Source organism: Thamnophis elegans, chromosome 8 (genome assembly GCF_009769535.1).
Source record: "Thamnophis elegans isolate rThaEle1 chromosome 8, rThaEle1.pri, whole genome shotgun sequence".
Lineage (NCBI taxonomy): Eukaryota > Metazoa > Chordata > Lepidosauria > Squamata > Colubridae > Thamnophis > Thamnophis elegans.
The window spans coordinates 54403281-54430216 of NC_045548.1; the positions used below are offsets into that span (position 1 = coordinate 54403281).

At 45.4% G+C, this 26936-nt stretch overlaps 1 protein-coding gene across 1 annotated transcript; it reads right to left on the minus strand.

Annotated features, from left to right (window-relative positions):
- On the minus strand, positions 1-26936 carry GDF6 (growth differentiation factor 6). The gene is made up of 2 exons (XM_032222213.1): positions 26467-26936; positions 1-3401 (listed from the first exon to the last, which is right to left on the minus strand). The coding sequence occupies exons 1-2, from the start codon at positions 26810-26812 to the stop codon at positions 2440-2442; spliced, it is 1308 nt and encodes a 435-aa protein (XP_032078104.1). The 5' UTR covers positions 26813-26936; the 3' UTR covers positions 1-2439.

Here is a 26936-nt window from a genome sequence, read left to right on the forward strand (position 1 = left end):
TAAGTATTTCAAAAAGTTTTATAAAATACAGACGGAAGTGTTTTGAGGTGTCAGTTGTTTCAAATTTTCTGAGAGCATTTTTTTAGAATTTAGAGTCAACATTCTGGTAAAATAAATATATGAGGCTATTTAACTATAACAGAAAAGCAACATTTTTATGCAAAAAGTTTAATAATACAGCCATAGTTTTAATACCATCCAGTAAAAGTATACCGTAAAAATGTTCTAGGCATAAATTGATCTTAAAGAGGACATTACACAGCAATCCCATCCATTCTAACTCAGAGATAAGCTCTAACTATTTAATGGCATTTATTCCCGGGTGAGTGTGCAGAGGATTGCTATGCTGTAAACATTTGAAATAGAACCCAGCAAGATGTCCTGCTCAGAGCATCACTGAAATGAATGGGAACCAGGCCTGACTGGTGAGTCTTCCCAGAAGATCAAGCCTTCGCAACACAGTGAGGTAGACAGTAGAAACAAAGAATTCTTCATTAGCACGAAATTTTAAATCTTGCAGGAACATTTTAAAGTGGGGGGAAACGGTAACATTGCAGACATACAAATGAAACATTTGATTAATGCTTAAATCTGTACAGCTCAAATCTATTTAAAAAAATATTAGACAATTGAGTGCATATAATGCTCTGGGCATTCAGGGAAAGGGGGAAATGTACATTGCTCATCTCCATTTTTGTACTCTGCAGTCTGTTTTAAATAAATATTTACAGCTTCAATATGAACAAACACTGTATCCAAAACCAAAGTGTGCACTTTCTTTTAAATTATCGCTCCTGGTGAAGGCTTTCTTTTATTAGCATTTTATATTATTTATCTATTTATTTATACACTAATACGTCTTTCCTCCACTTTCCCCACCCTTTTGAAGTTCTAGGAAATCTTGAATCCCCAAGGAAATATCTCAGGAATATTTCCAAGTCTTGTGAGGTGCAGAGGTGCAGATTTGTGGAGCAGTGTTTAATTATTGTCTCTCTCAGCATCACATCTGCATTAACTATATAAACACCACTGCAGCTAGCCAACCCTTCCTAGCACCTACCCTTCCTGGAACTTTTGAATTTTGAACATTTTGAAATTAAGGAGCTCTTTCATAACCTTCTAAACCAGAAGTCTCCAACCTTGGCAACTTTAAGACTGGCAGACTTCAATTCCCAGAATTCCCCAGGCAGCTTTGCTGGCTGGGGAATTCTGGGAGTTGAAGTCTGCCAGGTTTAAAGTTGCCAAGGTTGGAGACCCCTCCTCTAAACATCCCCAGTATGTCCCACCTGTAGCTCTTTTCACAGCTTCTAATTAATACATTTAAAAGATCAGCCACCTAAACTAATTATAGAGTGGGACTGATTTTTCCTTTAGAGGAAGGAGGAAGTACTTAATCCGTGTCAGGATGGAAATATTTGTAAGGGAAACACAGAAACAATTCTGGATTCAAGGATTGTCAAACTAAACTTTCTCCACACTTGCTTTTTTCCTCATACTTCTCTCTTCAAAGAGAATCTAGATGAGAATTGCCAGGATTACATTCTTGGAAAGGAAGAATTCATTCATTGGAAGTGATGCAGTTTGCCTCATCTTATTTCTTCCTTGCCTTCAAGTCAGAAATGAGAAACCGCCGATTGCCGTTTTCAGCGCAGATTGTCCGCACAGCACAGGGGAACGACACGGGAGCAGGGAGAAAAAAAGTTAAAAGAAGTCCGTTTTAAAACCTGAATGTTAAAGGCCAAGCTCTGCCAACCAGAGGAGTTGCACGAGGCTGGCGCCACTTACGAAAGGGACCGACGACACGTGTCTTCGCCTGGTTCCCACAATTCAATTTCTGACCACCACCACTCCCCACGTTGCCTCTCTTAAGAGACTTGGGTAACCTCCCCGATACTCCATTTTTTTTATATTAAAAAAAAAAATCTTCCAGGAACTGCAAGGGCAAGGGGGCAGTGAATTATCCCAGAAAATGTTGTGCTTGCGGATTCAAAACCAAGGCTTCATTTCTGCAAAACGGGACTCGTTTGGGTAAGTTCCAAACCTTCAGTCGAGGGGGAAACATCGACCGAACAACTTTTCAGAGGAACTTTCGCCATGTGTTTTCGGAGCAAACTCTCCCATCCTAGGGGAGACGGCTTTGCCTGGACGCGGAAACATTGTTCCCAAAACGGCGTTAGCTATTGTACTTTCTCTTTCTCTCTCTTGGCTCTTCAAGGAGCAGGAACTGGGACCCACGAAGCAAACATTGCGCAAGCGCAGTCCGGACCGCCCAGTCTTCCCTCCCCAGCTCGGAGCGAGGGCTCGCACGTGGCGCGCTTTCCGCCCGCTTTCCCTCGCGTGTCTTTCACTCTCGCACGCTCGCTGTCCGCCGTGGGAGTTCCCCGAGGCTTCCCTCGCCCTTCCGCTCCGGGGTTGCAGCCGGGGATCGGCGGCGCGCCGCTACCTGCACCCGCAGGACTCGACCACCATGTCCTCGTACTGTTTGTACACCACGTTGTTCCCGGCGTCGGTGTAGAGGATGCTGATGGGCGTCAGCTTGGCCGGCACGCAGCAGCTGGGCGGCGTGGCGGCCGGGTCCATGGAGTTCATGAGGGTCTGGATGATGGCGTGGTTGGTGGGCTCCAAGTGCGAGCGCAGCGGGAAGTCGCACACGCCCTCGCAGTGGTACGCCTCGTATTCGAGCGGGGCGATGATCCAGTCGTCCCAGCCCAGGTCCTTGAAGTTCACGTGCAGCGCCTTCTTGGTGCACCGGAGACGCGCCTTCTTGCCGTGCCGCTTGCCGTGCCGGTGGTTATAGGCGGCGCGCTTCATCCGGCGGGCCTGCAAGCGGAGCTGCACGGGGCCCGCCGCTTCCCAGGGCAGGGCGGCCGCGTTGTGCGGCAGAGGAGGCAGAGGCCGGGCTCCCGGTTCCTGGCGCAGCTCGGCGAAGAGGTTCTTCCGCCTGGACTTGCTGAAGACTACCAGCAGGGCCTTCTCCTGCTGGGCCCGGGCGCCTCGCCCCAGGCCTAGGGGCCGCAGGTCCAGCAGCTGCGGGTGGGGCTGAGAGCGCGTCCCCCCGACGGCCCGCAGCTCCAGGCAAAGCTGCTGCCGCTTCTTCCAGGGCCCGCGGAGGGGCGGCAAAGCTTGCCCGACATCAAACACCTCCCAGTCGCCGCCGCCACCACCACCGGGCCGGACGGGCGCCGCCTCCTGCAAGTCCAGAGTCCGGGAGTCCAGGCGGCGGCCCGAAAGGCAGGGCGAGACCTGCAGACGGGCCAAGCCTGTCTGAGCCTTGGAGAAAGGATCGCCGGCGGCTTTCCGAAAGAGACGGAGCTCGGCCCCCACCAGCTCCTCTTTGTCTGAGAGAGTCGATACATCAAACAAATATTTTTGCCTCCTTAAAGCGCTGGGCGAAAGATCGTCTGCAAGATAAAAAAAAAAGAGATAATTGCAGTCAGTTATAGCTCTTAAGGGAGAACTTCGACGGCCAGGGGGAGGGGAGCTTGTCCAGGTGTGGAGGACATTTTCTGGTAGCCTTGTGCAAGAGGGGACAGGGAAAGGGCTCCAGAAACTGAGGGCTCTTCTCCAACAGGTTGCTGAAACCAAGAGTCTATCAAAAGCCCTGGGACTTCCTAGGACAGGGGTCTCCAACCTTGGCAACTTTAAGCCTGGCAGACTTCAACTCTCAGAATTCCCATCCAGCAAAGCTCCAACAGGTTACTTCTCCAAAGGTTACTGAAACGAGGAACTAATCCAAAGCCCTGGGACTTCCTAAGACAGGGGTCTCCAACCTTGGCCACTGTAAGCCTGGTGGACTTCCAACTCCCAGAATTCCCCAGCCAGCATAGCTCCAACAGGTTACTGAAACAGGGAGCCTATCCAAAGCCCTGGGACTTCTTAGAACAGGGGTCTCCAACCTTGGCAACTTTAAGCCTGGTGGACCTTAAGCTTTGCTGGCTGGGGAATTCTGGGAATTGAAGTCCACCAGGCTTAAAATTTCCAAGGTTGGAGACCCCTGTCCTAGAATACAGTAGCAAGCAACCCACAGGTTTCCAAATGGAGGGGTTTATATCTAATAACTGGTGCCCTTTAGTGCAAAGGACAAAATGCATTCATGCAGTCATTTGGCTCTGTAAAATTTAAGTTTATCTGACATGTTTGTTTTTGCCTAGAATGTTAGGGATTCGACCTGTTTAATGTTTGCTGTTCATATTGGATTCCGGTATATTTTCCCAACTACCAAGCAGATAGGATATTAAGGGATGAATACATTTCTTAATTGTAGTGCGTTTTCAAGATGAAGCACCCCTTTCCCAAATTGGAATAAGGGAAAGTTAAAAGAAACAGATAATGACAGCATCTTTTGGGCAATGTATGCTCACTTTTCATTGCTTAAAAATCTGAGTTCCTATTTGTGGATTACAGGAAGGCATTGTAATCACATTGGGATGTTTTTTATTGTTTTAAAATATCTGTGTGCAAAATGCAGGCTATGAAAAATCAGGTCACCTCTTATTTTTCTACTTCCCAATACAAAGCTTGGCAAACACAGAAATTCTCCCTTTCTTTGGGGTTTCGTTCAAGAGTTACCGTAGTAAAACTTGTATGTCTTTTGGGAGTAATATCACCAACAAATATTGCAACCAAGAGTCTCCTGCTGGAGTGTCGCTGCATAGTCTTTATCATTTATTGATTACAAGGGTCACCAGTAATATTCCTATGATGCTTATGATGGGAACCATGATATCTTCAGGTAATCTAGTAAGAGAAAGATTGCTTTCACACACTGTGCTAATCCATCATTTATTTTACTCTGTTCTGACTTTGCAGATGTGAACTTGGCTTCATCAGCAGATTGTGACTTTTAATGCCATGTACACATTCAGCCAAGTTGCCAGTAACAAATATATTGGTCACCTAATAGTGCTTCCTGTTTAAAAACATGGGAATAATAATTCTCCTCTAAATTCCATCCCTGCAATTTAATGCTTTGTTTTGAATTCCAGAATCGGCACCTTTGAAATAGGCCTTGAAGCCTCTCCTAAGATTGTATGTTTTACGTGCTTGATGCTGTGTCTTATTAAGAAACACACTCTGCCTGTAAGTATTTGCAGATTACATTTGGGCTGCCATACTGATCCCTCAGTACATAATTAAAGGGGCCAGTGGTGGTTTCAGTGGAATTGAGGACTGATGCATTGTGTTGAACAAAGGGCCACTTTACCAACACTGAGGCAAAGCAGACCAACTAAGGGAAAGGTATTACCTTCAAATTGTTGGAGTGATTAAATCTGTCATGTCTATTAGGCAAGGAGATACCTATGGTTGGGTGACAGTGTCGCCCTTTTAATTCCTGGCAGTAGTTGAGGGGGTGTTTTAAATGTCTTAGAAAGTCTTCTTACATGTGATTGTTTAACAGACATTGACAAAATGCACAGGTTATGCATGCATAGGTGGCAGTGCAGCATTTGTGGTCCTATAAGTACCTTATCTAATTATCTGGGGCTTACTTCCAACTGGTGCAAAGAGCATTGTGGTCTTTCTTTGATATCCGATGTGAATTCTAGCGGGAATTACCCCCCTTGGAATCTTGAGGACCTGTTCCATATCTTTTATAGTAGGATAAAGCTAGATATTGATTGCCAGTTTTTTTCTAACATATTTTGATTGCAACTCTGCACTTGTTCCTCTGCAAATGTACCTTGGAATAAATGCACCAAGATGTGTAATATTCTTAAGTCGATGTTTTGTGATTCCTCCAAGGTAGTTTCTCCATTCTCAGAAGAACACTGAAAAGTAACTGGGCCCAAACATCAATATAATGTTCATATTGAGATCTCAGTGCCAGTTCTAGGTTTTTTTTTAAAAAAAATCTGATTTCTCTATATATACAGTGACCATACCTCCTTTACTATATAAAGGACACTATATAAAGGAGTCCATTATTTCAGAAAGCTATCAGTTTTTTTTTTAATTCACTTTCCCCCTTTAGTTTGGTCATTTTAACTGTTATTGTATAAATAGTACCACCATGCACAGTGTTTTACATTTATGTGAAAAATAAAGAAATTGAATTGTCTTTAAAAAAATTTTTTTTACATACACTGTTTGATTTTATATATCTTTTTATGCATTTTTGGACAGTTTTTCTTGGTTTTGCTCTAGAATTGTCTTTGTAAAGCAAAGTTATATTTTTTATCATTATGAACTTGTTTCAGATTTGTCCCCTTTTCTGGTTTGTCCTTTATTTTTTCCAATAAAATATAGTGACCACACTTAGATAGTATAGTGCTGAAATGAGTAGGGATTACTCAGTCCAGATTGCTGGATACCTATTTCCCCCTGTAAATGTGAAATTATTGCTAAATTGTATTTGAAATCAATAACTGCATTTAAACTGTATTAAAAATATAAATACAAGCAACATTGGAATGAGGTATAGAATTCAGTTATGCTTTTAAATATTGTCAAAAAAAAACCCATTGAGCTCAGTGAAGCTGATTTCTGAGTAAACATGTATCCAACATTCTTAATGGGTTCTATTAAATGCTCAATACTGCCATTGTGGTAACAGAGGAATTAGTGTATGAATAGTGGTGTCTTTTCAGGTCTGAGTACCATATATCTTATATAAAATTATGATTCAAGCTAGGCCACTTACGTTTAATGCTGGGCAGGGAAACTCCTTTGCATTTCTTTGTATCCTCAGCGATGAAAGACAGTTAGCTTTAAAAATTCTTTCCAAGGACAAGATTTTTTTTTAAAAAAAAATGCTCAGGAATGGCCAAGAGAATTATGTTCCTTTACATAGTCTTCTCTACAGCTGTCTGAGGTTTCTCTAGCTTCTCACACTTCACTTCATTGCCAAGGAATGGTATGAGTAAGCTCTCCCAAGGGGCTTTTTTTCTGACTTAGGACCATGGAAGTTTCAGAATTACAAAGGCATGCATAACAAGTAACACCAGTAATAGCACCTCTTGTCACCTTTAATATGTTAAAAGAACACTAGCAAAGAAGAATTTTATTTTGGGTACTGAGTGATGTCATCTATGCAAAGTAAGTTTTAGACTGTATAAACTAGAGGAAGACAGACAGAATCCTTGAGAGTTTCTTATCTAATCCCTCTTTTAAGTATTCCATACTGTGTGAAAAGCTCAAGATAATGTCATCACCAGGTTGTAGCTTACCAAATTTAAGGTGTTAGGTTAGTATTTCTCCAATCTTTGCAACTTTCAGATGTGTGGGCCAACTCACAGAATTCTCCAGCAGGACAGCAGAGTGGTTACTGAGAATTCTGGGAGTAGAAGTTCACACAGCTAGAAATTGCCAAAGGTGAGTAACTTCTCTGGGTTATGAGACAGTGACTGGCCCAAAGCCATCCAATAAGAACCCTTTTATTCCTGTTCTAAACCTCATCCTTTTGCTAGCTCATCCTTTTTCCAGAGGCTTTCCAGATGTCTTGGATTGCAACTCCCATTATCCCTGGCATTTAATATAGAATAATCGAGACTCCCAATCCTTGCTGCTGTTGGATCTAAACCAATGCTTGGAAGTGAAGCTAAGAAATTAACAGATAAAAGTTCTTGTTTTCATAATCCTGCTGTGTGAAAAAGGACCCCATGATTGTTGGACACATGCCTTCTGCTCAGTTGCTAAAATACACAACAGCTTGCTGGAAAGAAATGGGTAGCAGCCTTATCTGTCAGCCAGCTTGAAGCAGGTAACCTTATCCTGAAAGGGCAGGTTTGGTTTTGGGGGTAAAAAACATTAGATGGCAGACACAGGTAGTCCTCAACTTATGATCACAAGTGGGACCAGAACTTCCATCACTATGTAACTTGGTCATTAAAGGAGTTGCACCAAGTTTTGCTCACATGACTGTTGGGATGATTATAATTGCAGAACTGGTCATAAGTCACTTTTTTCAGCACCATTTGTAACTTTGAAATTTGCAAGCATTAAACAAATGGTTGCAAATCAAGGATTACGTGTACCACCAGCTACACCAAGTGAAAAAAATACAAGCTAGATGCAAAGATCTGGAAGTGGATTTGCACATGCTAAGAATGAACAACACACTTCACTTATAGTGATACATATTCATCATCCTTCTAACCAAAATAGAAAATTAAGATAGCATTCTCCAAAATAGCACCTTGCAGATGGATACTGACTATAACACCCATCATTCAAAATTAGAATGGCTGGGAGACAAATTCTTTCACCCATTACTACTTCAGCCCCAAGGACAAACTGAGTCAAACTAAATGTTCTCCTGATCTAGTATTTTCAACACTGGTCAAAAGACCCCAGAGAGGTTTTTGAAGATGCCAGAGCAGAATTTAAGATTTCTGCCTCAACAGAACTCCTTCTCTAAATAAAAGCATCTTCTGAAATCAGTTTCACTTTACTTTATTTGTATGCTGCCCTTTTCCCTGGGGGGACTCAGGACGGCTCACAGTTCAAAAAAAAGGGGGGGGGAAGGACAAACAATTTACAACATAAAAGCACTATATCATTTAAGAACTCAACAGTCATACAATTCGAGTAGGGATTAGAGTCTTTAACCCCAGGCCAGCCGGGATAGCCAGATTTTAAGTGCGGCGCGGAAGGTCTGGAGGGTGGTGAGGGTCCGGATCTCCACGGGGAGTTCGTTCCAGAGGGTCGGAGCAGCCACCGAGAAGGCTCTCCTCAGAGAGGTCAGGGGTCTTTAAGGACCTTTGCTTTGATTCCAGAAGACCTTTCTTATGAGCCAGATTTCATTATGAGTAACAAACTTGAAATGGGTCGAGATCCAGCCTACAATCATTCAAATGGGAGTAAGACCCACTGAAGCAATTCCTTCTACTTTGACTTGATATGTTTAATATAAACTACTTTGTAGTTTATGATATGTGTGGCACAAATTCAGTCACTGGAAACAGTCTTGTGAGTTTCCAAGAGTCATCAGGAAGATCTGCTTTTGGAAACAGGAGACTGTGCTTGATGTGCCTTAGTGGTCTTTTGGGTAGACAACCAGGTCTTGCAGGAAGATTATCACATTGTTAGAATAATCTAGCAAAGTATTATTGGTGATAGGAATTGGGATAACTAGAAGTGGTGAAAAGGACTGGAAGGAAGGAACCAACCAACCTAAAAACAAGGGAGAATTTTCTGATTGTGAGAACTATTAAGAGATAGAACCGTCTCCTTCCTGAAACTGGGGGTGCTTCATCACTGGACATTTTGAAGAAGAGATTGGATAGTCATTTGTGTGAGATGATATGAGGATTCTGAGAAGAGGTTCAACTGCAAGATATCCAAGGTCTCTTCCAATTGTATGATTCTGTGCCCTGATTTTACTTCCGAAGTCCCAATGAATGCAATAGAATTTTCTCTCATATCGATATGGAATCACTCATATAGATATGGAATCTCTCGGTCAGCACAAAGATTCCAGTTTGCATATGATTTCTACAAAATATTTGCCGATTATTGTTCTTACAAGGAATGATTCCTCCTTTCCCCAGCATACTGACATCCATTTTAACTTCCCTTGTCTCCTTTTTGAAAATTGAACCTTGTATTGATTCTATATTAACCTGAAACATTTGGTCTAAATCATCTAAATTCTAGTAGAACCTTTGTTTTCTATCAGATATGAATCTAATCAGTTGATTTGGTATTGAATATGTTTGTGAAACCATGCAAAGGAACCATGCAACCCATGCAATCATGCAAAGGAACAGTTGGCTAGGAAATAAATGTGAATGTATGCAGTAGTCTTTGATTTAAAATTATGTATGTATGTATGTCTCAAATTTCTACATTGCTGTTTTCACCTAAGAGACTCTGAGGGATTTACAAACAATGAATTAAGAAGAGACAAGTAGTAATAGTTGTTATACAAATTGGAAGGTCTTATGTTGCCTGGTTTTGAAGAATTAATAGACTGCTCACTGCATTTATCTAATTATCAAAGTAAACATGCAAAATATCTACAATTATGGTATGTATATATACTGGCTCCCTCATACTTAGAGCAGTCTGGTTTTGGTCCCTCCGAATGATGGACATCATATATTACACACCTCTGATGGTTTGACAAAGATGGATTAATTCTACATCTATAACACCTGTAACAACTCAGTGCCTAACTATGCTGTCCTCATTAGCATGTGTAACAATACTTCATGACCGACATTGGAGAATAACTCATCAGTATCCTGCTAGGATATATTAAAGATAAAGGTTCCCGTCACACATATGTGCTAGTCGTTCCCAACTCTAGGGGCAGTGCTCATCTTCATTACAAAGCCGAAGAGCCAGCGCTATCCGAAGATGTCTCCATGGTCATGTGGCCAGCATGACTAAACTCCAAAGGGCACAGAACGCTGTTACCTTCCTACCAAAGGTGGTCCTTATTTTACTACTTGCATTTTTACATGTTTTCGAACTGCTAGGTTTGCAGAAGCTTGGACAACTAATAGGAGCTCACTCCATTATGCGGCACTAGCAATTTGAACTGCTGATCTTTCTGATTGTCAAACTCAGCACCACTTTAATTAATAATAATAATTAGTATATATTAATCTCCCTCTAATACTGCCACTTTTCCCCTGAGACAAAGTTACCCATTGGCATGAAAATATGCACAAATCAGCATCTTACAACAAGAAATGGCAGGACAATACATTTGTCCTGATGCCATTTTACAGTTCTTCTTCAATTACTCTATGTATGAACAGGAGAAGCAATGGTGTTTTTTTTCCTCTGCTGCTCTGTTTTTTAACTCTCTCAGATTTCCAAACTTTATATCATCTGTGCATAATTTATGTCCCATCATCCCCAGACAGAGGTGGTGATAGTGTGATGGGAATTACAGTCTACGATGGTTGGAAAGCAACAACTGTTTATAAATGTGGATCAAAATCACAGATGATTATGCAATAACAGCAATAAACATAATTGTCAGGTTGCCCATGCAATTCACCTTAGAGCAAATGTACTGGAAGGCCAATTGTAGAAATGGGTCAATCAATAATACCCAAGTGATGGGGAGAACCATAGAAAAAGGAGGTATTAGCCAAATCCCCAATTAGATCCAGGCCAAATGCTGAGTTGTGGGAGTCTGATAGCCAGAGGTTAGAGAACATGACCACATTTCCTCACATGGAGAAGGTATATTTGTGGCAACTCCCAGGAGCAGGTCATCTGACCTCACTTCCCAGAAAGGAGTGGCGTTTTGTGGATTTTGCACAGCTTGTAACTGCAGTGAGAATATGCCAGCTCAAGCAGGAAAAACTAGTTAAATTGAGAATGTGGAGAAATGGCACAAAACTGCTTTAATTTTTGGCTCAGAACAAAATAAAGCTGGAGTGAAGGGTTGCCAGGACAATATGATGCCAATGTAAACTGAAAATGAAGCAAGGGCCTAACTCTTGAATTGCCTTTGGTTGGCCTCATCTATCCTCATTAATTCATTCCTTTGGCTGCCCCCAAAGAGTGCTTAAGGAAGGTCAATATTTTTACATCAGATTATAAAGGCCGAGACCATTGGCCTTTATTGTAGTGGACCAAAGATAGGTCAAGATGGTGATATGTATGCAGGGTCCTGCCATTTTCTGTCACTTTGCCCCACCCTGTGGCTGCCCAGGGCTCAGACTATTTCAGATGTATCAGTGGTTAAGTAGGCAGATTGACTAAAACAACATAATGTTCACTAAAAGAACAACACTGCATTTTTTAGTCTGTATCAAATTCCAGTAATGTTTCAGATAACCTGTTTTGCATCCAGCTGGACTAATCTGAGTTTTGTTCTCTCATGTGCTAAGATTCACAGCTTAATCCATAAATGAAACAAGATGTTTGTTTAAAGGCATAGAGCAAAAGCTGTAGTAATAATTTAACTTTTTGCTGTTTTCTTTTTTGACATAGTTTGATGATAATATGGATAAAGGGGAACACCAATCTCTCAAAACTTTGGAAGTTTGGTTCCTACCACATGACATGAGTAAAATAGCTCTATGTTGGAAGACAGGAACTTTTGCTAGGCTTACTTCAGAAATCTGCTCCTAAGTGGCTCTCTTGTGAATCTGAAGCTGTAATCTCATCATATTATCTCAGAATAAAACCCCACCCAAAATAATAAGAGGGGTTTTTTTAAATAAAGATGTTGAGGAACAACACTGAAAGGAATGCCAATATATATCATCAAAGAAAAATCCTATAATTGGACTGGATTATTGCTATTCTCAGAAACTGGATTTAGATTTTCTTAGATTTTGTATTTATAGAGGGACCAATGGCTCAGGCCCCAGATTTAGCCCCAGAGAGGATAATCTAAATTTGGGTTCTATATTTGAAATGGTCCAATGGATTTAAAATTTTCATTCAGGGCAAGAAAAGCAATGACTTACAACAGACTCACTGGAGCAATTTCAGTCTTGTGGGAAGCTCCCTTTTTATTAAATTATTGTATTCAGTGGATACATCTCATGTAGCCTTTTATTTATTTTCATTTATTCTCTGCCCTTCTGCTCAAACAAGCACTTAACTCAATGCAAACTATTACAAGCTAAAACACTGATACTTAAAAGCCTGGGAAAAAATGTGTCTCATTTTGTAAATACCCAGAGAGCCAAATAACATGAGATATCAATGCTTGAACTCAATGCAGAAGGGCCCCTCCCACTCATGCCTAATATTGGAGCCTTTAATGAAGGAATTGGGACAAATCTTCAAACAGTTCTCTCCTGTTGCATTGTCAGGATAGTTCATAACAAAACTGCCTGTCCCTCAGACAGACTTCTAACTGCCCTAACACCAATACTTCATTTTGGGATGAGTAAAAAGATAAGAGACATCCTATGATCTTGGTTAGCAGCCAAACAAACATCTTGCATAAACTGCATTTTTTGAAAATGTATGTACATCCTATAGAATTTGTGGAAACAGTAAAAACAACAGAGAAACAAAATTGGGTAGAGTGCAAAAAGAATAAGGAGATGAGGAAGACACGATGGACATTCTGTTTCTGGTTTTCTTAAGGTCAGAAAGGGGCCTGGTTGAGACTGCAAATCCCAGAATTCTAAGCCAGAAAATCCCAGGGATGGTAATTCTGGTACATGTAGTCCCAACACATCTGGAGGGCATCAACTTGAAAGCAGGCTGGGCTGTCCTCTGTTTTCACTCAGGTGAATTACCATGATTATTCATACATGGATCTAAAATTCAGCCGTTGGCTGTAATACCATTGTGGTTGCTCCTTTAAAAGTTGTGTGTGTGTGTGTGTGTGTGTGTGTGTGTGTGTGTGTGTGTAACAGAGATCACGACTCCTTTATTCCTAAATCCACTAAGGCAGAATTACATTCCATTTACTTCAGTTGACCCTGCTTGCAAGAAAGTAGCTTAAGGGCGGCTGGAAATACATATGATTTATTTGGTGGAATCCTAGTTAACATGTTAAAATGACATCATACCATAATTTTCGCCTTGGCGAGTCTCTCCCTCCCCACCCTGCCTTGCTCCGCGCTGCACTCCCACCCTCCTTAGTTCAACTTCTTTGGATACCCTGGATTTTTCTGAAATTGTGAAACACTTCATTCTGGTAAATTTAGAATGGCCTGCTGCCCACAGGGGAATGGAAGGATGCTGGTTTCTTTTCACCCTTCATAGGTTTTAGTCTGAAGCAATTCTTCCTGAGTTCAGTGCAGCTCTTCCTACCTACCAGTTTTGTAATTTGATCCTACTCAAGATTGAATCAGCAGTCAGTCCCTGAATACATCATTGCAACTGATTGATTGATTGATTGATTGATTGCAATTGAACATGTGCCATCAAGTTGAGGTTGACCATGTAAACACCCTGGAGTGATTTGTCTCCAAACTGGCTCTTCAAATCTTCCAATAGTGCACCCATTTTTGCTGTAATCAAGCCTAGTCACCTTGCTTTTGGTTCTCCTTTTCTTCTGTTTCCTTCTACCTTTCCCAGCATTACAGACTTCTCCAGAGATCTAGATCTTCACACAATGCTCCAAAATAAGATAGTTGAAGCTTCAAATAAGAATTCTGATTTGTTCTATGATCTTTCTTTCTTTCTTTCTTTCTTTCTTTCTTTCTTTCTTGCCATTCATAGTATTCCCAGGAATCTTCTTTACTTCTAAGGTTCAAAAGCATCAATGCTTTCTATCCTGTTTTTTTTAAGTCTAACTAAAGTTTCATACTGTCACAAAAATAGCCAACATTGCTTCCTTCTGAGTGACCATGAATACTCCTTAATTCTAAGAGTGAAGATGCACAGTTTCTACACTTCAGCAGAATTTAGTTTTATGCCAGCATTTTATTTTGCTGCATACCTGCTATTACCAACATCTTCCAGCCAGAAATAATTGAGATACAAATCTGTAAACTAAGCAGAGTTTCAATTTAGGACAACTCAGTGACAATTCAATGAAGCTTAATTTCAAGGAAGTATATTTGGGACTATTTGTATTTTCATTTGTGGCCCATCCTTGGAGAATTTGGGGAGAAATGTTTTAAGCAAACCCTAGACATTTAATTTTTCACGAGCTACATTTCCAACCTAATGTCTCCCTCCTGTTTCTCCTCTTCTCTCTCCAAAAGCTCTTCAGACAGATGCCATAAGCAATGGCCTGCTAACAACTGTTCCCCCTACACACTGTGAGAACAGAGAAAGTCAATCATGCTTTGTTGGGTGAAACTTAATTCTGCATAAACTCAATGAAGAGTGAACTCCTGCCTTCATTTTTCAATAGATCATAGAATAGAGCCTTTAATACCAGTTGAGATAGCAGCATCAATTACAAGTGAAGTTGTTCCCTGGATATATTAACTGTGGGCAAATCTCTTCATTCCTTGAACATCTTGAACATCTCAAGGGTGATGCTGGAATGTTTTTTTAATTCCCTACTGGAATCCCTTTTGTCTCCTTCCATAATTGTTTCTGCTTTCTAACGCAAGGCAAGCTAATGGAAGGGTGGGGATAAAAATCCTATTTCTGTAACAGTATTTCCTGAAGAAATTAATCCTTAGCAAAACTTCTCTAAACTGTCTTTTCTCTGAGATGTTCCAGTCCACCCCTATATTTTCAACTACTAAAAAGGAAGATTTTTTAAAAAGTCCTCTCTACACAGGGGCCTAAGAATAAGCCCTTATTGAATTTAGCATTTTTTTCCATGTAGAAAATCCAAGATTCCACTGCTAGTTTCTGGTCTGTTGCCCCCCCCCCTTTTTACAGAGGAGGTACCTGCAGGCGGTATTCTGCCCCAGTATTAGAATTAAACCTTTAAAATATATTAACTGCATTTCTCTTGAAGTTAATTTGCAGGGTTTCCTTGTACCCTGAGGGGCCCTGGCCACAACTGGCGGAGAGCCTAGTTGGCAAGCCCTCTCATTCCGGACGCTTGCTTTTCTCAACGAAAGCCGAGGCTTGGGATAACTTCATCCTTTTTTAAATCGCTGGATGGCAAAATACTAGCGCTGAAGGGTTCCTGCCTCGCTCGCTCGCTCGCTCTTTCCTTCCCTCCGCCGACTTCGTTCTAAATCAAAGGCACTCGAGCCCCACTTCCTCTGGAGAGGGGAGTGCTACCTGCCAGATGCCCAGACCTCGGCAGTTTTATTTCTCTTCGATGGTCTTTTCCTTTCACGACCCCCTCAGGAGTGGAGGATGCTTGCGGCTTTGAGTTCCTGGCTCCCCTTTCCTCGAAGCTCTAAAAGCGGCGAAAGAACCGGGCGCCTCTGGAGAAGGGCCTTTCCAAGCGTCGCTTCCCATAAGCCCCGTCGGGGGTCTTTCTTAGTGACTGGCAAAAGAAACAGCTGTACTGTAGACTGACTTCTACAGTAACAGCAGCGACAGGGGAAAGTATTTGGACGGTTCGGAGGGGTTTATTCCCCCCGGATTGCTGCGCCCGATCTGGCTTTCCACCTTGGATGATACTGGCCTCCCCAAGGAAAAGCGCATTATTAATATTGGCATTGGATTTCCTTTCTTTTTAAAGGAAGTGCTGTATTTGTCTGGCAAATGAAAAACGTGTCAAGGAGAGAGCATTTTCCTCCCCATTTCGAAGAGGCTGTAAATCTGCCTCCCGCCACAAATAGATTTCCCGCTAGCGGAAATCTCCCCGGCCCCCAAAACACGGGATTTTTAAAATGCCATCTTGAAAGTTGCCATAAAGGAGGCAAAGGAGAAGATCGCCTGTAAAGCAGGTATTCCGAGGTATGGAGCGACAACAAACGGCCCTTTCTGGGATGGCGCAGAAGCAGACAGGCCTCGGGGATGAGCGAGCGAGGGAAAGAGGGGCGTTTATTTTAAACGAGACCCACATCATATCTTCTAAGGGAACCACGAAGGATATTTTATCATCTCTGGTAAAGCTGCGGAATCTTCGAGACGAATGAAGAGACGTTCGATGGAAGAAAAGCTTAGAAATACCTTCCCCCGTCCAACCATAAACATAAATGATGATAAATGCGATAGATAGATAGATAGATAGATAGATAGATATAGGTAGATAGATAGATAGATAGATAGATAGATAGATAGATAGATAGATAGATAGATAGATAGATGATAGATAGATAGGTAGATAGGTAGATAGACAGACAGACAGACAGACAGATCACACACACACACACGCATTCAGGAAAGAAAGAAAGAAAGAAAGAAAGAAAGAAAGAAAGAAAGAAAGAAAGAAAGGGGGAGACAGACAGACAGACTATTCTGGGGCTTTTCCTAGATTGTGGGGAAGGCTGCTGTTGTTATCCCCAATGCTATTTCACTACTCTATGTAGAACTGCCGGCTTGTTGGAAAGGAATCTTCTCCACCTTCCTTCACTTTCCCCCAATTCACGCCCTTCCTGCCAGTAAGTCTTGGCGGAGCTTCAAGGGAAGAAAAGCTTAGGAGGTATAGTTAATATTTGGAGGAGGAGGATCGCCGGTCTAGGCAGCTGTAAACTAGGGGAAATTCGATTTTTCAGAGCTAAGAGCCGATTCCTCGCGTGTAGAACACTCACTATAAACCCCATCTGCTATATACAATTGTGTTGACGTTTCTCTCACACGCTTAAGGTTAATAAGTCATACGAGACGTCATGTAGAAAAAGAAAACATCCCACTCGTGGTGCACGAAGGTGACTCAGGAATCCTTTATATCACCGTAGGTAGAAAATGTTTCCTTTCTTCCCACCCACCCCTGGACTCATTGAAAGAGACCGGCTCGCTCTAGCCCCCTGAAGACGCCAAACTCTAAGCTTCTGGCCAGCTTCTGGACTGACCTCTCTCCGGACAGAAATCTCAAAACAAGGGGACCCACCAGCGCGGGGAGCTGATTGATCCGAGTCTCCTATCTCCGGTGGGCCTTTGGAGCAGGATGGCTGGGGAATTTCACCCACCCAGAGAAGGAGCAGGAGGATGGACAAAGATAACAGGCTGCCGGGCCCTTCTCGAGTGTAGCAAAGCGAAAAGCTATCAAAGGGGTACCTCTGTTGGCTCTCTCGGGCTCTTCCTTCCCCCGGACCATTGTCCCTTGTCAAAGCGGGAAACAAAGAAACAAAAACGAGGTGTGGATCACGCAAGACCTAACCTGATCTCCATTATTTTTTTTAAGGGAAGCTTGATAAAGTCATTCTTTCCATAGCTGAAGTGCCAACAGAAAAACATGCGGTGTTTCTTCATTACAATCCGTTTTATTCCTTCCTTCCTTCCTTCCTTCCTTCCTTCCTTCCTCAAACTTCTTCATCTTGTGCCGCAGTGGAGGAACTGAAGGTTTAAAGATGAATTAAATATATCTAAAACAACCCCCCCACAAAGCTCCACATCGTTAAATTGTATCTTCCTTTAATAGGAGGGGGGTCAGGAACTGAACCTGGTGGGGGGAATGAAAGACGTTACTTCTTTGATTAAAAGAATCTTTATTGATACCTTCCCGCTAATCACAACACACCGTCTCCTATAGATACGAGAAACGCCCAAGCAAGACCAGTAGAGGCATCAAATAGTAAATCCTGGCTAGTTGGGCCGTTTTAGAAGGAAAAAGCTTCAAAGACCAGCCTGAATCAAAGCCTCTCAAATCCCCGCGGGCTCAACCCGTGCGAGTCAACAAGGAAAGGAGGACGGGCGGTGTCCAACGAATTCAGTTTCTCTAACAGGAGCCACGCTGGCCGAACCAAAGGCAGTTGGAGCAGCATTGATCTTAACACCTTTGGAAAAGGAAAAGGAAAGCGGGCGGAGCGTAAGAAGGGAGGCAAGGCGGAGGAATTGTAAATCCGAATTAGGCATCAGTCAGACGGCGAAGCAATTGCCGAACTACGCAGTTTGCACAAGAAGTTGAAAAGCACACATTTTAGGAAGAAACCCCATCGACTTCGGGCGCGCTTACTATGGGAAAGAAGAGGAAGCCTGCATCGGACAACTGCAGCCAAACGGTACCCAAGAGTTTAAGCACGGCCTTGGGTTTAAACGCGGCATTGTGTTCAAGGCGGTTTCAGGCGGAGTCAACGGGCTTAGGGATAGAGCGGGGCCGCAGCGTTGAGAAGATGGATGGGTGTTTTGGGGCTGTCGCCCTCCAGCTTCAAAGAGGCGGCGGCCTTCTTCGTCCTTTCAAGGAAATGCCCGGATAGGTATCGCCCAGGAAGAAAAGCCTCGGGTGCAATCTGCCCTGAAAGGGAAGCTTGCGGGATGGAGTTGAACTCTAAAAGCCGAGCGTTTGGTGGGGGCAGGTGCTTCGCCCTTCATCAACTGCGCTTCCCCTCCCCAAGTCTTTTTTCCTCTCCACTCAGAGCAAAAGGACGCCAGCGCCTTTTTTCCCAACTAAGAGTATGTATGTATGTATGTATGTATGTATGTATGTATGTATGTATGTATGTATGTATACATGTATGTATGTATGTATGTATGTATGTAGAATAGAATAGTATTCTTTATTGGACAACAAGGAATTTGTCTGTCTGTCTGTCTCTGTCTCTCTGTCTCTCTCTCCCTCTTATCTATCTATCTATCTATCTATCTATCTATCTATCTATCTATCTATCTATCTATCTATCTATCTATCTATCTATCTATACCTGATTGTCAGCCTATTCTGGTAAAATGAAATAAAAGCCCACACCATCCTTCGATGTTTAAACTCGTTTCTAACTCCAAATACAGTATAACAAAAGGATCCTTCCTCTTATGTACGGTACTCGCAGGTCGGCGGCTCCTGGAGCAGTGGGATCGACGCTGCTAAAGACCTCCTCCTACGGAATTGAAACAACCTAGTTTGCCAAAGTCTAAAAGGAAAACCAACTCCCCCCCTCTCTCTCTCTTTCTCTCTCCCTCCCTCCCTCCCTCTGTCCCTCCCTCCCTCCCCCCTGGGACAGGTGGGAGTTGTAGTCTAACATCTGCTTGAATAAAATTGGGTAAAGGGCTACGGCGAAAGTATTTTCTCAGCTATGAAGCTAGAAATAGTTGAGCGCAGCTGGATCGCCGGCCGAAGAGGTAATCGAACAGCCGCGAAAGTCTCCAACCTGCCTGAGCCGCCCTTTTCCTCTGAACAGAACGGGAGGTCATTGAGCAGGAAATCCCCGCCTGCAAAGAATCCACCTTCAAGCCCGCTAAATGGCCTCTTCTCCGGCTAGCGAAACAGCTCGAAACTGCAGCCAAGCCCTGCTTGGAAGGAAGCGCCCCTGGAAGTCAAGAGATAGGATCGGGACTACGACAGGGCTTCGTTTACAAAGCGCTGCCTTCCCTGGAGACCTGCACAGCCGCCTGAACGGACTTCGTGGCTCCTGGCCATCGAGGCCTCCAAAACTCTCGGAGGTGAAGGCCAGGCCAGGAAATCGAAGTGAGCCCCTACCACACGATAATAGTGCTGGGCTTTGGGATGGAGCAGGTGTTTCAGTCGTGTCCCCCCCCCCCACACACTCAGCATACCCCACAAACGAACCAACCACGTTTTAGCCGATAGCTGTGCGCAAACCTAAATTTCTGGGGTGATTTTTTTTGTGACATATTAGGTTCCGAAGGCCCCAATATGGGTCCGAATGAAATACGTTTTCCAGGACTGATTCTGGGCATAGGCAGGAGCATCGCGTCACCCCAGTGTTTTTCAAAAGGTGACAACTTTACTATTTTTAGCTTAAACGCTGACTGGGGAATTTTGGGAGTTAAAAGTCCACACATCTTAAAGTTGCCACGTTTGAAAAACACCGTCTTAGACACGTCTGAGGTCAATATTTCCAGGCGCAGAAAAATAAAGCGAACAAAAGCCCCAAAGAAAGTGGGGGAGGGGAGAAAGAGGAGGACATTTCTTGGCGCAAATCGTTCCACTCAGCGCTCCCAAACCCCACTCCTGGAGACACCACCCGAGAACGAGCCCAGGCACCCCCAACCCTAATTCCAGGCAAGTCCGAACAGGCTGGCCGCATGGCAAATTCTTTTTGCCCTCCTCCCTGCCCAAAAATGTAGGCGGAGTCACACGCACTTACTCCCAAGGACAATTGCCCGCAGCGCGACCCCGAGAAGGAGACGCGGCCTACCGAGTTCAACTGGTCTTATATCGAAATATAAACAGGACTCGCTTCTTAGGAATAAGTTCGACCGACTCAAAGGAAGCTTTGCGCTCAAATAAACGAGCCTAAGTTCCGCCCAGCGATGCCCACGCTACAGAGCGGTCAGCTGCTTGAGAGGGTTCCTAGTCTTGGATCCAGAAACGATCCATGCAGTGGTGTATTAAGCAGACTAAGCACGTGGTTAGGGCACCAGGCACAAAGAGGGCACCACAAAATTGAGAAAGAAAGAAAAAACGATGAAGATTTATACAGTATGTACAAAGGACGGGGGGGGGGGGCACCAAGATTTGTCAGTGCTTAGGGCACCAGTGAGCCTTAATCCGCCACTGGATCCAAGGGAAGGGGGACAGGGAGGGGGGAGAAGGAGGACTCTTCTTTTATGGTCTCCTCTCCCGATTTTCTACTTCCTTGCTTTATTTGGGGTCTTCTGCCCCACTCCGGCCCTCTGATCTCCACTGCGTTTTTCACACAAAAAAGGACCCGTCCAACTGACCTCAAGGTCACTCAAGAACTGCGCGCAACCATCACGCCGACTCGAGAGAAGGCGCGATCAAGATGGGGCTCCCACGCAGGGGCCCCACCGGCCCAGTCCGAGGATCCGCTTAGAATCCCGCCAAATTCCAGAATTTCAAACGGGAGTCGCCTGGCCTCTCTCTCCGCCAGACCCGACCATAGGGGGGTGTCGCCCACCCATTCCTCCTCAAGATGTCCAAAAAGAGTTGCAGGGAAAGGCTTCCCAATCTGGATCCGTTTAGCTCAGGGTGGTGGATCTGGTCCGGGACGAAGCAGCCTGCAACGCCCGGGTGTCCTCTAGTCTAGATGCAGTCAGCAGGCTGGGAATAATGGGGTTGAAATCCAAGCCAACCGATGCATAGATAGGCTGTTGGAAAAGGCTTATTGGTTTATTGTTGGTTGGTTCCATCCTAGCAAACCCCCCAACCTGCTTTGCTCATCAGAACCCCAAACCAGCCCCGGGTTTCTTCAGACGTCACCCCCCCCCCGACTCCAGAAACTCTGCGCTCACTTCCACAGAGGGGGGAGGAGGGAGCCGAGGGCTTTACTTTCAAATAAGACCAACCCACGGAGGAAAAAGAGCGCAGGGCGGTAGGTTACTTGCGCCAGCCAAGGTGATATCAGGAGAATAGGGCGTCCCATAGGATTTTTAGGAGGGCAGAGCCAAAAGAGGCCTTCTGAGGCTAGACGGCTGTGTGCACCCAACTGCCCGGAGGTAGCTTACCGTTTACAGCCCCCCACCCACCCAATTTCTGAAGTTTAGCATTGGTTTTCAAATCTTTCCCCGATTCCACACAATCCCCCCCCCCCCTTTCAACTCTCTCGCGCACTCTCGTTTTGGTGCAACCTGCTATCTTTAAAGGCACCGCTGAACCCTTCCACCTTAGACTCTTTGGGTGAGGCGGGTTGAAGACCCTGGCAGCTAAAGGCAGTTTCAACCAAGGCAGCCTGCCCCCCCCCCCCCCGGCCAGTGGTGTATTAACCATTAAGCAAACTAAGCACGTGCTTAGGGCACCAAGCCCAAGGGGGCACCACAAAGTTGAGAAATTGGTGGGGGGGGACCCAATAAAGATTTGTACAATGTGTACAAAGGAGGGGGGGGCACCAAGATTTGTCAGTGCTTAAGGCACCAATGAGCCTTAATCCGCCACTGCACCAGGCGCCTACTAAGAAGGAGATCCCTTTGGACTGAGCGGGGTTAGAGAATCTGGAATCTGCGATCCTTCGGGCCGATTTTACAAGTAAAAGCTCGATGAGACCCCCCCCCTCCCTTGGTTTCAAGCAAGCCAAGACTAAGACAGGATGTCGATCATGGAACTACAGGGAGGATCCGATCTTTGGGGCATCCCAAAGTTACGCTCTTATTAGCTCCGTTTCTTTGCCTCCGACGCCAAGTAGGGGGAAATCCAAGATTTTCTCCAAAGGCCTTTGAGGAGATCTACCCTAGCAAAGCTTTTCCCCTGATCCTGAGCCCCCATATTTGAAACGAACTTCCAACTGAGACACGGGATATATGACCCAGCGCGGCTCCCAACCACCGCCTGTCCTGCGGAGCCTTTATTGGGATGGTTCTTCCCACATTGGAGGGCAATGACCACTAACCTGGGCCAGTCGTTGGCGGTCCCCCAGCGGAGACGAAGGGCAGGGAGGCAATGGACAGACAAGCTGTTTTGCTGAACATAAAGGACATAAGGAGACGTGTTGAAAAATAAAGACTTATTACGGTGGAGCTGGCAAATCTGGCTCGTTTTCTTTGCCAGCATCTTTGTCTAGCGTTGTGTGAAGGCAGGCAGCCTTTGCACTTTAGCCAGAACCGCGGGGTTGCTTAGTGGTCTCCTGTCCAACTGCTAACCAAATCTGCCACCGTTTAGCTTCCCAGCGCAGACTATGCCAGTCAGGTGCTGCCACCTGCTGAAGCAATCAATAAGCACTATGATGTTCATCGCGGCGTCGTGATTTCACCAATACACTCGAAAATTTTGGGCAACCGCAAGGAAAGACGCTTTTGAAACAAAATAATAAGAAGAAGACCGACCCTTCTGGTTGCTACTTTTGTTGCAGTCCCTGCGGGAAGCGCCTGCCAAGAGCAGGACCTGGCATTGAACCTTAAGTTTATCTTTTTCTTCGTCTCTTGAAGTGGCACTTCAGCTATTCCTCGCGCTGTTTTTCCCGCAGCTCCAAGGGATGCATGTTGGAGAATTTGCAGGAAGCCGGGAGACCGGATAGGCCGCAAGAAGGGGACTTTTAAGGACTTTAATTTAAAAAAAAAATAGCATGGGTAGTTATAGTCTCAACAATTAACAGCCGAAGGGGAGAACTGGAGGGAGATGGGCTTTAAAAACAGACAAGAAGAGGGGATGTCGGAGGGCGTCTTCCCCTTCGGAGGGACACTGGAATCTTGGTCGGACTGATCCGGAGCTGTCGGCAGCTCTCACTTCATTAGGAAAGACCAGACACTAGTAAAGACCAGACACTAGTTGATCTGTTATGACAGCAGCGCTCAATTAGATCGCGTTGCTGAACCACTCCAATCAGGGACTTAATGCTCAGAGGTTCCAGCGCCAGGTCACACAGCCCTTGACACATCAAATCAAAATCAGGGGGCGGGAGGAGGCCTTTCTTTCCGTCCAACCAGGAGGCTTGGGCGCGACGCCTTCCTTCCCTCCCTCCCTCTCTTTTCCTGCTCAACTCCCCCCCTCCCCCGCCCAAGTTTCCTAGTCCTGAAGATCCCGGGGTACCATCCTGTTTTGCTCACCAGAAGGGGCACTGGGAACGGCGCGCGATGTGTGCAACCAAGAATGAAAACAAGCGTACAAAAATGAAAGGCGTTTGTACGTCCTACCTAGAAGGAGAGGCAAGGAAATTGTTTTGTTTTTGTTTTGTTTTTCTGAGAAGCTTAACCCTTTGCAACGAAATGGTCAGTAATTAAAAGCAAGACCGCGTAGTACGATTGGATTTGCAGCGGCGGCGCAACGTGTAACAGGTTCACACTGGTGCAATAAGACTGGGGGTTTGTTAATATGGTTTACTGGGTGAGGGATTTTCTGTCTTCACTGTGAGTTTTATTGTGTGTGAGGGTGTGCACTGAGGGAGCTCAATCAATCTCATTGTACATAGATTGTGCAGTGTGCATCGACAAATAAATAATTTAATTCTATTCGAGAGCGGCGAAGTTCTCCCGTGCCAACCAGGCCCACTTGCAATCTAGACAAACGACACGCTTTCTTTCTCGGCTCACTCTAGCCGAGGCTATGAACGCAGTTCTGCAAAAATATGTCCATGCGAAATCCATTCTTAAAATGCCACTGATGGGCACCCACCAAATTCGGCGTTTGCCAGAAAAAAATGAGAATGCTGACGCCCCCAGGGGTTTAACTCTTCCCCAGGAGGAGGACAAAACCAACTCTTCCAAAGTCCCCATTCCCCCATCCCATCCCCGGAACATTTTTTTTTTTTACGGATCTTCAAGGAGATGAAATTCACATTCACTGCCCAATACACCGAGTCCTTCGGTGGACAAATTAACTCCATCGATTCCTCCTCAAAAAAATTCCAGAATTTTGGGGCTGCATGGTAAGCATTATGGGCCACTGCGAGATGATGTAAAATTAATGCCGTGGGGAAGTAGTAGCAATGATGACTGCTTGGCCCCATAAAGAGAGACACAGAGAAGCAAGCGGCAAATAAGAGTATCCATGCCTGATCTCTCTTAGCCCCCCACCCTCCACGGTTTAGGAGTTGTTTCAAAGCCACCTCCGCCTCCCCTCCCCCAACCATTATAGAATACACCTTCTTTTTTAGGCGGAGACCCAATGATTCACAGAAACCTAAAAGAGTTAGCGTTTTGGAACTAGCGTTTTGGGTTTCCTTTTATTTATTTTGAATCTCAGCCTCCGGGACAGCTCATGGATCCCGCTTAGGTCTGGAGGACATAGATCAGAACGGGAAGTGAGAGGTAAGAAAAGGTGTGTGTGTGTGTGTGGGGATTCCGGAAATCGCAACTCCGTGGGACGGCCGTTTCATTAACCGATAATTGATAGATGGCGCAACTAAGCGACGTAGAGTGGAGCCCCAAAGGTTTCTGAGCAGGAATCTCTTATTTTCTCTACAAAGGAAGAAGCCAGAAGGCGAAGCACGAAAAAGTAAGGGAAGAGTCAAGCACTCTACACGCGATCCCAAGATTTGGTTTGGTCTGCGCAGACTTCCCGCCCTCACATCGGAATCTCGGAAACTGCGCCTGATCTCTGGAATTCAGGGAAGAGAAGAGTAGGGAAGAGAAGGGAAGAGAAGGGAGGGAGGAGGAGAGGAGAAAGATAAAGAAAGAAAGAAAGAAAGAAAGAAAGAAAGAAAGAAAGATTCCCTATCCATTCCTCCATCCCGAAAAAACCCGGGATACGCAAAATCGTCCAAAAAGAAGCGTTTTTCAACTCCTTCTTCTTGCTTAGGCGTAACCTTCGAAGTCGCAAGGGCCGAATTCAGCCCCCGTGGTGCAAAGAGAGCATTGTTTCTTACCGAAGCGAATAGGGAAAAAAGGGATTTGGGGCTAGAGGACGAAGAAAGCAGGTCGCGAACCGGGCCCCTTCGGCGGCTAAGCCTTCTCCGACTCCCGCTCTAAGACCGAGCACGCCAGTCGAAAGAGTTGTATTACTACTACTACCATCACTACTACTGCTGTTACTAAGTGAATGTGCTACCAGGCTTGGTGAAAATAAGGAAGCAGGGCAGAAAGGGCTCACGCGAGACAGGTTAAGCTTCCACGTGTAAGAAACCTAGTGATGGGTTGTTGTTTTTTTGCCCCCATCCTGAACAAGTCAGCCAAGAAGGCGCTGCTCTTTTTAACACCAAGTGCCAGAGTCCATCACCTGTATGCTTATTCCGAAACTAATACTCGGGGAGCCTTATTTCTGGTGCGCAGTTGCTCGCAAGCAATCCTAAAGCTTCCTCCCAATCCCGCTCAATAGGAACCTTGCACACAAACACGCCCCGAACAGAGGGGAACAGAGGATTTCCCAATTCACGTTGCGCCATGACTCCCATAGCTCGCAGCCAGCTTAGCCACCGTGGGCTAAGAGACGCCTGGGTGCCGCTGTTGTGCTCCCACCCCATCCAAAAGCGGTCAGGAGAGCAGCTGTGAGTGAGCCGGCCCGGGGAAGGAAAAGAACCTGCCGGGTAGCGGTGCCTAAGCGCCTGCGGCAGGGCCAGGGACCTGTCTGCTCTTTGGCAGAAGGGCCGGCGGACGCGACTGACTGGAAGCGCACTGAAGCGCGCCCAAGTACAGTGCAGTAGAACGGCGGGAAGCAGGGAAGAGACCGCGGATTAACCGCTCGTTCAGCCGGCTGGCCGACCGGCCGAGATGGGCAAGGTTGGTGAGTGGGTGGTGTTCCACAGGCGAGAAGATTCCCGTCCGCGGTGCTGAGCCTCTTACCTCGCCCCCTGTCCACAAAGCTGGTGATGGTGTTGGCCGCTTTGGAGGACTGGAAGAAGCTGGCGTTGGTGCCCAGTTTCTCGGCGATGGAATAGGTCCGGTAGAGGGAGAGCATGTACTCGTGGGGCTCCACCCGCGGCTGGGCTATAGCCGATCCCTTTTTGGCCGCCTCTCCAGCCGATCGGGACGTTCCGCCTTCCCGGCAGCTCCGCTTGCCCTTGCCGGGCTCCCGGAGAGACGGCGCGGCGGTGGCGGCGGGGATGGTGGCCTGCTGGCAACAGGGAAGATCCCCCCAGAAGAAACCCGCGAGGAACACGGCGGAAAGCAGAGCCCGGGCCGCATTCATAGCGAGCGAGCGAGCGGCTGCCCCGGAGCAAAGCGCCCGCCCGCCCGCCCAGCCTCCTCGCTCGGCGCCCACGGCCAGCACCAGCGCCTCCAGCCCGGCGAAGCTCCCTCCGGCCGTCTGCGGC

What these genes read in the sequence shown, in the direction of transcription:
- GDF6 (XM_032222213.1), bottom strand. Translation starts at nt 26,812, where the DNA reads ATGAATGCGGCCCGGGCTCTGCTTTCCGCCGTGTTCCTCGCGGGTTTC. An exon ending in CTTTGTGGACAGGGGGCGAG is followed by an intron (nt 3,402 to 26,466) that starts GTAAGAGGCTCA and finishes TTTATCTTGCAG; the next exon opens with ACGATCTTTCGCCCAGCGCT.